General features: G+C 46.9%; 1 protein-coding gene across 1 annotated transcript; it reads left to right on the top strand.

The window, feature by feature from the left end:
• The first annotated feature begins 3,810 nt into the window (after window positions 1–3,810).
• Window positions 3,811–8,808, top strand: LOC148899212 (decapping and exoribonuclease protein-like). Its single transcript, XM_088994295.1, has 7 exons — window positions 3,811–5,420; window positions 5,707–5,761; window positions 7,275–7,446; window positions 7,697–7,913; window positions 8,006–8,141; window positions 8,215–8,309; window positions 8,508–8,808. Exons 1-7 carry the CDS (start codon window positions 5,122–5,124, stop codon window positions 8,614–8,616), a joined length of 1,083 nt encoding a protein of 360 aa, XP_088850421.1. The 5' UTR covers window positions 3,811–5,121; the 3' UTR covers window positions 8,617–8,808.
• The last annotated feature ends 2,471 nt before the right edge of the window (window positions 8,809–11,279 follow it).

The following is an 11,279-nucleotide window of genomic DNA, read 5'->3' as shown; positions in this document are numbered from 1 at the left end:
GTGTCTCAACCTGAACCGCACAATTTAAGAGCTGTGGCATCAGAATTCCACCCCCAGGCACAAACTACGGAACCAGAGGATGGGCAGCAGCTGGAGGAAGCGTTTCCATTGGTCGTACCAGCATCATTACCAAAACCAACACCAGCTGACAGCTTGCCTGCTGAGGGAAGCCCGGAACAACTTGTAATGGATGATAATGAGGGTGATGCAGGAGCGCCGGCGGAGTTGGTGGAATCGGACACCGCGTCACAAAGTGGAATGGAATCGCTGCCACGAAGGTCTACTCGTACTCGAAGACCCACAGAGATATTCACATATGAACACTTGGGTCATCCATCATACCAGGTTTGGAGACCTGGGGCAAATGTGTTGTATACTTGCATGCTTTACCCCACGACTCATTATCTAGTGCGACCTGAACACTATTGCTACTCTACCCCGACGGTATGGACTTGGGAATGTAGTTGCAGTAGAATGTGATTGACACCACCCTACGGAGACCAGACAGATGACTGTGCTTCTACTGGTACTTGACTACTTGTTGGTATAGTCAAGATGTCGGGGGACATCTTTTAAAACAGGGGAGAGTGTAAGGGGTTAGAAACGACCTCTGTTATTGTATGTTAGTCGATTAGACTACCAAGTCAGGAGAGGGCGCTACGCGCCTGTGAATGGAACAGAGGAAGGCGATGTAGGCTCAGCTCACGCATGCGCAGTTGTCATAAATGCCGTTGTGTGAAGCTGATTAACACGGTTGTCTCATGTCGTCTTTCCTCGTCGTTCACAGGTATTCAAAATAATAAGTGTTAGACATTCTCAAGATGTTAAAGTAATTGGGGACTTATTGGGCGATGCTAGATATGAAACCTTGTTTTGTGGCTTTGATGAATATTTTGTGGCTTTGATGAATTTGGATTTTTGGATGTCAATTGTAGTTCCCAGTACAACACACACGAGCGGGCAGACGTGCATAAGCATGTGCGAATGTGGAGGATATATACAATGTATAGATGTTGAATGTATAGATCTACACAAGAATGTATTCTGATATTGAAATTGCTGAATTGATGTTTTGATGAGTAAGGGTGATAAATGCCGTTGTGTGAAGCTGATTAACACGGTTGTCTCATGTCGTCTTTCCTCGTCGTTCACAGTGCTACCTGCCTGTGAAGCGTTTGAACCGACTCAGGTATCCCCTAGGCCTGAGGCCGGTTACAAATGCCAAGACTGCACTGATTGGAGCGTCTTTGAAACTTCAACGGGCACATTGGATGAATACACAGACACTGTAACATCATACATCAGTTTCTGTGAGGACATGTGTGTACCAACAAAGTCCTTCCGCTCATTCAACAACAACAAGCCATGGTTCACTCCCAAACTCAGGCAGCTTAGGAAAGAGAAAGAATCCGCATTTAAAAGCGGCGATCGAGCAGTTTACAAACTCGCCCGAAACAGGCTGACGAAGGAAATTAACATCGCAAAGAAAAGTTATGCGGAGAGGCTTAACAAACAGTTCTCCGCTAACGACTCTGCATCGGTGTGGAATGGCCTGAAAGCAATAACAAATTATCGTTTACCTTCCCCCCAAGCAGTGTACAACAATGGTATGGCTGATGAATTAAATACATACTTTTGCCGATTTGAAAAGGACACCACCATTTCCCCGGTCTGCCCACCATTACCAGAAACTACCGTATCTCCGCCCTCTGCCCTACAGATCCACGAACTGGACGTTAGACGGCTCTTCAAGCAGCAAAAGATCAAGAAAGCTGCAGGACCTGACAGAGTGTCCCCCTCCTGCCTGAGAGTCTGCGCTGACCAGCTGGCTCCGGTCTTCACACAAATCTTCAACAGATCCCTGGAGCAGTGTGAAGTCCCATCCTGCTTCAAACAGTCTACTATCGTCCCAGTTCCAAAGAAAGCAGCACCCTCGGGATTGAACGACTATAGACCTGTCGCTCTGACGTCTGTGGTCATGAAGTCCTTTGAACGCCTCGTGCTGAACCACCTAAAGAACATCACCGGACCTCTGCTAGATCCTCTTCAGTTTGCCTACCGGGCAAACAGGTCTGTGGAGGATGCAGTCAACATCGGACTGCACCACATCCTCGACCACCTTGACAACACAGGAACCTACGCAAGGATCCTGTTTGTGGACTACAGCTCTGCGTTCAATACCATCATCCCAGAACTCCTCATCCCCAAACTTCTCCAGCTTGGTGTGTCCCCCACGATCTGCCAGTGGACCCTCAGCTTCCTGACAGGACGGACACAACAGGTCAGACTGGGAAATATATCATCCACAACACGAACCACGAGCACTGGAGCCCCGCAGGGATGCGTCCTCTCTCCATTGCTCTTCTCTCTCTACACGAACGACTGCACCTCAACGCACCCAGCTGTCAAATTCATAAAGTTCGCAGACGACACCACGGTCATCGGTCTCATCAAAGACGGCGACGAGTCTGCGTACCGACAACAAGTGGAGCAGCTGGAGCTCTAGTGCAGCCGTCACAACCTGGAGCTGAACACGCTCAAGACAGTTGAGATGATGGTGGACTTCAGGAAACATCCATCACCACAGCTACCCCTCACACTATCCAACTGCCTGGTGTCAACCGTTGAGACCTTCAAGTTCCTGGGAATCACAGTCTCCCAGGACATGAAGTGGGAGGTCAACACCAACTCTATCCTGAAAAAGGCCCAACAGAGAATGTACTTCCTGAGGCTGCTAAAGAAGCATGGCCTGCCACAGGAGGTGCTGCAACATTTCTACACGGCTGTCATCGAATCCATCCTGTGTTCTTCCATCACCGTTTGGTTCGGGGCCGCCACAAAAATGGACAAAATCCGACTTCAACGGACAGTTAGGACGGCGGAAAAAATCATTGGCACCGCCCTACCCACTCTCGAGGACTTGCACACTGCAAGAATCCAAACTAGGGCGCGGAAAATCCTACTGGACCCTCCGCACCCTGCCCACCACCTTTTCCAGCTACTCCCCTCAGGCAGGCGCTACCGATCCATGCGCACCAAATCCAGCAGACATTTAAACAGCTTCTTCCCCCAAGCCATTAACTCTTTGAACTCTTTCAACAGTAGCCAAAATGGAACTGTATAGTGCCACTTAGCATTTTTTTTTGACAACGATACTAGTGCAGCGTGTTCTACCGGAAACAAATTCCTTGTGTGTCCTACATACTTGGCAATAAAGATGATTCTGATTCTGATGTAGCGCATTCAAATGATGAAATCAAGTTTGCAGATTTCAAGACGAAGCTACGGAGTTTTGAAGCCACTGAGAAATTGAACACTGAGTCAGGGGACAGTGTGATGAAGACACACCAACACCCGTGACCAGCACAGTGATGACACAAGCATCGTGTGTATTCAGATGAAGAGGAGGGATGTTCATACAATCTCCGACGGTTACCTGTGTATATCGATGAGAAGGTTTCTTCAGCCGTCATCTGTACAATTTTGAAGGTTTCGGACGTTTCGCCTCCTATCCAAGAGGCTTCGTCAGCGAACTAAAGTCTGACTGGTCGTATCGGCCCTATTTATATATCCCTAATGTCCAGACATGGTGGCGCCGGACACATCTATGATAGGTCCCTACTCTCAGGTTGGGGGGGCAGAGGACCCCTCCCTGTGGCCCCACTGATTGTTCCTACATTCCTGACTAACGACTGTCCTATTACCCCCACTCCCACCGGTATCACCTCATCAGCATAACGACCCTCATCAGCATTACGAAAGTTGCCTAAACTTTCGTAATGCTGATGAGGGTCGTCCGAAACCTTCAAAATTGTACAGATGACGGCTGAAGAAACCTTCTCATCGATGGACTACTCCTGTACGACTGAGAGCTTACACAGACGTATTACCTGTGTATACAAGGAAGACAGGCAGTCATCAGGTGTCAACCTGAACCGCACAATTTAAGAGCGGTGGCATCAGAATTCCACCCCCAGGCACAAACTACGGAACCAGAGGATGGGCAGCAGGTAGAGGAAGCGTTTCCATTGGTCGTACCAGCATCATTACCAAAACCAACACCAGCTGACAGCCTACCTGCTGAGGGAAGCCCGGAACAACTTGTAATGGATGATAATGAGGGTGATGCAGGAGCGCCGGCGGAGTTGGTGGAATTGGACACCGCGTCACAAAGTGGAATGGAATCGCTGCCACGAAGGTCGACTCGTACTCGAAGACCCACAGAGATATTCACATATGAACACTTGGGTCATCCATCATACCAGGCTTGGAGACCTGAGGCAAATGTGTTGTATACTTGCATGCCTTACCCCACGACTCATTATCTAGTGCGACCTGAACACTATTGCTACTCTACCCCGACGGTATGGACTTGAATGTAGTTGCAGTACAATGTGATTGACACCACCCTACGGAGATCAGACAGATGACTGTGCTTCTATTGGTACTTGACTACTTGTTGGTATAGTCAAGATGTCGGGGGACATCTTTTAAAACAGGGGAGAGTGTAGGGGGTTAGAAACGACCTCTGTTATTGTATGTTAGTCGATTAGACTACCAAGTCAGGAGAGGGCTCTACGCACCTGTGAATGGAACAGAGGAAGGCGATGTAGGCTCAGCTCACGCATGCGCAGTTGTCATAAATGTCGTTGTGTGAAGCTGATTAACACGGTTGTCTCGTGTCGTCTTTCCTCGTCGTTCACAGGTATTCAAAATAATAAGTGTTAGACATTCTCAAGATGTTAAAGTAATTGGGGACTTATTGGGCGATGCTAGATATGAAACCTTGTTTTGTGGCTTTGATGAATTTGGATTTTTGGATGTCAATTGTAGTTCCCAGTACAACACACACGAGCGGGCAGACGTGCATAAGCATGTGCGAATGTGGAGGATATATATAATGTATAGATGTTGAATGTATAGATCTACACATGAATGTATTCTGATATTGAAATTGCTGAATTGATGTTTTGATGAGTAAATGGTCATAAATGCCGTTGTGTGAAGCTGATTAACACGGTTGTCTCGTGTCGTCTTTCCTCGTCGTTCACAGGGCTACCTGCCTGTGACGCGTTTGGACCGACTCAGGTATCCCCTAGGCCTGAGGCCGGTTACACAAGCATGAATCAGTGTTTGAGCACCGAACGATCCCCTTACAATGGAAAATCCCACCAGTACGAGCAACCTGTTGAAGTGGGCTTCTTTTCTCTGGACTCTCAACGTGAATTCTTCAATGACAGCAGGCAGCTGAGGTACTATGTGGAATCTGAAGAAACCCCACATTTTAACCTGAGGGACGGATATGAGGACCGTTACAAACCAAAGGATGAAAATGTGAAGGAAAAGCTTGACCACATCCTCAAATGGATCTTGGCCAACAGAACGAAGCTCACACAGAACGCAGAGGCCTCGTCTTCATTGTAAGTAGTGGTGGGAATCGCACATTCATTTGTCATCCAACTGATATCACAATACTTCCGGGCAGCCATTTTGTTAATTCAAATGCCATTTACGTTTGCTCAGGGCCCTGGGATGACTAAAAACTGCAGGGGATTGCTCAGTTCACATTCTACAAATGCAATGGGGTGGAAAAAAACATGTCTTATTACAGTGTATGTGTGTCGATACAAAACAGTAAGTTGAGACAACCACGTCACCACACTTAACCTTTTTTGTTTTCTTTTCTTTCCTTTTAACCTTTTTCAGAGGTTTGGATTTTGACTTTGTGACGTGTCGAGGCCATTTGGCCAAACTTCTGACTGTCACGGTTTGCGAGGTGGTGATGGCGGGTTCGGATCCCAAAAAGCAGGCAGGAGGGAGCAGGAGGTTGTTTGACAAATTGTATTAAAATAAAGTCAGCAGGAACAAAATATAAAACATCAAAATGATCTGAATGGAAAAAATACAAAGTAGCAAAAGAAAACCAAGTGTAAAAGTCCGCCAAGGTTCAACAAACACGTACACGATGCATGCTGCAACCAAGCAGCAAACAAACAATGAATCGGCACCGGATGATCGTGCCCGGTGTCCTTTTAAGTGCCATTGATTATAATGACCAGCACCTGCGAGGCTGCAGGCAGGGCTGACGTCGCCAATCTGATCGGGACGACCAGCACCTGTGAGGTGTAGGCGGGGGCGACAGCGCCCCCCGTTGGTCGTCAACCAGATCATGACAGTACCCCCCCTTCAAGGGGCTGCTTCCAGAAGTCCCAACAGTCTCCCAAAAAGGTCCACTCGCCAGGGAACGGTCGGTGGAGAGGGCAACCGCTGCCTCTCCAGCATACGACGGGCGGCGGCCTGATGGGAACGGGACTCGGCCTGGGGTGGACGAAGACGCGGCACGGATCGTCGTGGGCGTGAGTGCGATCCCTCTCGCACGTTCACGCGACGGCGCATGGCTCTGCGTGGACGTCGAACTGCCAGGCGCAGAATGGCACCCCGTACGGCCGTATGGGACCAGGTCTCGGCCGGACGCCGACGTGGGCGTGAACTGCCCGGCTCCGGGGGAACGAGACCAGTCCAGAGCCGCTCCGGGATCCAGCGGTGAGTGGGGTCTCGGACTGACATTGACTCGGACGTTGCACGGCTCGTCGTGGATGAGACTCAATTCGTCATGCACGACGACAGCGTGGCTGGACGTGGGCGTGCAATGCCAGTCACCCAGGGTCACCCTGGACGGCCACCTGGAAGGAGGTCTCGGCCGGACGTTTACGTGGACGTTGCGGCTCGTCGAGTGACGCGATTCAAACGCGACGAGGCTTTCGCTAACGTGGACGTAGCATTGCCAGGCACAGGGTGGAAATGAGACGGGTCCGATGTACCTGCGGGATCCGATGGTTGGCCGATTCATTCTGTCACGGTTTGCGAGGTGGTGATGGCGGGTTCGGATCCCAAAAAGCAGGCAGGAGGGAGCAGGAGGTTGTTTGACAAATTGTATTAAAATAAAGTCAGCAGGAACAAAATATAAAACATCAAAATGATCTGAATGGAAAAAATACAAAGTAGCAAAAGAAAACCAAGTGTAAAAGTCCGCCAAGGTTCAACAAACACGTACACGATGCATGCTGCAACCAAGCAGCAAACAAACAATGAATCGGCACCGGATGATCGTGCCCGGTGTCCTTTTAAGTGCCATTGATTATAATGACCAGCACCTGCGAGGCTGCAGGCAGGGCTGACGTCGCCAATCTGATCGGGACGACCAGCACCTGTGAGGTGTAGGCGGGGGCGACAGCGCCCCCCCGTTGGTCGTCAACCAGATCATGACACTGACTACGCCCTACAAAAGGACAGACGGCTGGTTATTGGCTGTCACCAAATTCAAGGGGACACTTTATGTCGGCGAAGTGGAAACTAAGGCTGCTTGCAAGGCTCGTGAGGTTCTCAACGACAAGAATCTTGAAATGATATACTGTGGATTCAAATTTGAGCAGTTCATGTGCGCAGGTAGGAATTCATGTTTGATAGTCTTTTTTTCAGGGTCAGACACCTCCAGTATCATGTTTCCTTTATTAGCATCTACAGGATAGTTGGGATTACATGGGAAGCTCGGGCAGTACAGACTTCTAAGGCCAAATAAAAAGGTTATCACATATGGCATTTGATGTGATAACTTGGCAACCCAACCATCCTCATTAGGGTCACTTTCTGGCAAGTTCCTTTGCCTTTCCAACATACAATACATCTCTCTCAAAAGACAAGATGGACGGCTCCCCCGATCCGAGCGGCGTGGTCAACACCAACGAGGCCTTCTACACGGTGCTCCAAACTCGTCTCTCAGATCACAGGCTGCTGTTTTCAGCCGAAGTGGACTGCCGGGACAAAGATTCCAACGCCGTGCCTCCCGGCTGCTATGTAGAGGTCAAGACGGCCAGAGAGATCACAGAACCCAAGAAGCAGTGGAACTCATTCCGGTGAAAACTGTCAAATATGTGCTCACTAAAGATTGGAAATGACTGCGTTATGGGTTGCCCTAGATTAAGATCTTGGATTGTTTCCTCATCAGGTGGAAGCTGCTCAGGTGGTGGGCACAGTCCTTCCTCGCTGGAGTCCCTCGCATCGTGATTGGTTTCCGTGATGATGACGGAGTTGTTGTCTCCGTTCAGACCTACCAGATCTCAGACTTTCCGCCGCTCGTCAAGGTAGCTGTTGCAGTTGGCAATGTCGAGCGTGAACCAAACGATCGCAATAACGCATCCGCGTCTTGTGGAGCAGGCCAAGGACGGGTGGTGGGAGCCGTCAGTCGCCAAGAACTTCTGCAACGCCTTCCTGACATTTGTCAAAAGCGTGGCAACCGAAGACGATCCCTGGTGAGTTCCCAGCATTTTCATGGCCCAATGAGCTGGAAATCACAATTCTTCCAAATTTACCCCCATTGGTTTACTGCAATGTAGTTTCTCAAAATATTCACATTTATTGCTGTGACCAATCATTAGAAGCTATCTGAAATTTCTTTGAAAATGTTGACACACGAAATTCTTCCTTCAACTATATTCTCTGTCTTTCAGTTTGGTGTATCTGGTTCGCTGGGTTTCAGGCTGTAACGTGACCTACTCGGTCCACAAGGACTCTTCTTATTCTTTTCTGCCTGACTGGTACGTGAATGAATTTAGCTGAAGAATCTCACATGTGAGGTTCCCGGATACACTCAGCAAAGATTCTCATTGAAAATTTTGCAACATTTATCTTGTTTTAACTCCCTTCAATGGATGGGAGCGAGACATTCTTAGAAAAAAGTATAAATGATAAAAGTGCATATAATGTATGTAATAATGTAAATTAATCCACTGTGAGACTAATAAAGGCAAATCCAATCCAATAATTGGTCTTTGTGTTTTACTACCCGCGTTAGTTTCAGTGACAATTACTGACAGTAATGTCAGTAAAGGAACGTTGATATAAAATACCACTGTGTCAATAAACATGCCTAAAGAGCACTTCATATTATTTATTTTTTTCCTTTGGTCATTAATTACAACTTTGGCTCAAGTAATCAGAATCAGAATCTGAACCAACTTTAGTGGCCAACTATGTAGCACACACAAGGAATTTGTGAATTAGAACATGCTGCACTCGTATCACCATTAAAAAGGGCGGCGGTTAGTGTGGTCTGAAAGCAGCTTGGGCTCCAGGCCTTTGGACAGCCTAAGAACACCGTGCTTCCTGTCACAAATAGAACACATACAGTATTTTTAATGAGGCTTTGGGGAGAAAGTCAGAGAGGCCAGACTAAGATGGTTTAGACATGTCCAGAGGAGAGAGAGTGACGATATCGGGAGAAGGATGTCTGAGCCTTGAACTGTCAGGCAGGAGACCGAGCGGAAAACCAAAGAGGAGGTTTATGGATGTTGTCAAAGAGGACATGAAGGTAGCTGGTGTGTGAGAAGAGGATGCACAAAACCGGGTTAGATGGAGGACATTGATTCGCTGTGGCGACCCCTGGAGGGAAAAGCCGAAAGGAGAAGAAGAAGATGTAGTACCCTTTAAATCTGGGCTCCTCAATTCTAGTCTGGTGCTGCTTATTCATGTAGTAAGATTAACATTTGAGGATTCAGAGTGTCTGGCTGCCTCAAGAGACGCTGTCACTCAAAGGCGTTAAAATAAAGTGTCAAGTGACCTTTACGTTGTGTGAATGCAAAGACAAGCGATTCATCCTCAAAACTTTCTTGTACTGTATTTTTATGATCATTAATATTCATTTTTGAGAAGGGAAATAGTTCATTGTACAAATAACAACCATGTTGTAACGAAATTCAACAGTTAATTTACCTTCATCCCAGGTACTGCCTTCCATTCTTTCAAAATACCTTGGGGACTGAAAACTCATTTTAACATAGCTGACATTTCACAGGGACTCGAGTCATTGGGCAGCACAATTTAAACTGTTCTACTGAGACATTTAACATCCATCTGCCCCGTGGACGATGACGAGGACATGGTCAGAGGTCAGGACACCGTTTGAGGCTCTTTACCTAATGGAGCATTGTACAAGATGTGTGAAAAACTTCACTTATCACAAGTGTCAGGCCTTAGCTGGACACATGCGTACGCTTTTCTTTGTGTCATCACCATGGGCATGTCTGAGGCGTGAAGGAAATAAATACATTTAGTTAGCCATTTTTAACATTGTATGATGAACATTAAAATAGTGCGTTAATCAGTATCGATTGTGCTTTGTTTTCAGTGGATGAGTCAGGGAGCAGATGTGGAATATGTGTCGGAGTTGTGTTTTTGCAGGCAATCGGGAGTCGAGGGGTCCGCTGATTCGTATCACCAAAAGGAGAGGAAAAGTTACGACCTGACCAAGGCTGAAGGAAGGAGGTGAAGGGATACAACATAAACCAACGCAAAGGCAACTGGAGCAGTCTCCGCGACATCCCGCCAGAAGGATGACGACATCAGAAGAGAGGGATCCAATCCACTGCTGATTTCTTTGCTTGAGCCAAATTTGAATATGCATGTGGGACACCTTTAAATCTGGGCTGCTCAGTCGAAGTCTTTCTCTTTTCGTCTCTCTTACTGATTTGGGGCACACAAATATTTTCTGTGTCAGGGAGCTGAGACCCAGAATTCTGCATTACATCAAATTGTTAGGAATAAATCATCTGTGAGTAACTTGCCGGCTTCTTTGGTGATCTCTCTCAAAACGAACATGCCAATTGTTAGGTTACAACGTTGCGCAATAAGGTAAATATTTAATTCCGTTCATAATATTTACAATTTTAAAGATAACCGTAAAATGCTAATATAACCGGCTAATGCTAATGTAACCATGTAATATTTTAACCTAACAGGCGACAGGGTGAAAGGGCAAACAAATTGGCCTCGGCATGAATGCTCCGAGGCAGAAAAAGCTCAACCTTTAAGTTAGAACTGTAAATGTGTTGCCCTGCTGTATATTCCAAAATAGTCCGTAGACCTCCAGAGTTCATTGATGTCCAATGGCAAAAGAACATCTTTTCTAAGAACATACATTTTGGATCCTGATTCACTTGTTATTGAAACTTAAAAGAACTGACCACTATCAGACCAATACAAAGATACCTGGAATTGAAACCCTAACTGAAAACCTTCACATAGCTAAAAAAAAATGTTATCTGATATCTACCAAATTACCGTAACATGTTTAATAAATTAAATTGTGATGTTAAAAAATGTATGGCAACTTTTAGCCAACTGTGTATATTTGAAGTATCTACTGTACTTTTTGTTTTGACGCAACTCAGTGAAAGCGCACAGTACATTGGAATTTCTGCCATTTTCTGAACCTGAACTCTTGT

Source organism: Hippocampus bargibanti, linkage group LG04 (genome assembly GCF_051943395.1).
Source record: "Hippocampus bargibanti isolate YZ-2025 linkage group LG04, ASM5194339v1, whole genome shotgun sequence".
NCBI lineage: Eukaryota > Metazoa > Chordata > Actinopteri > Syngnathiformes > Syngnathidae > Hippocampus > Hippocampus bargibanti.
This window is presented reverse-complemented; position numbering and strand designations above follow the sequence as displayed.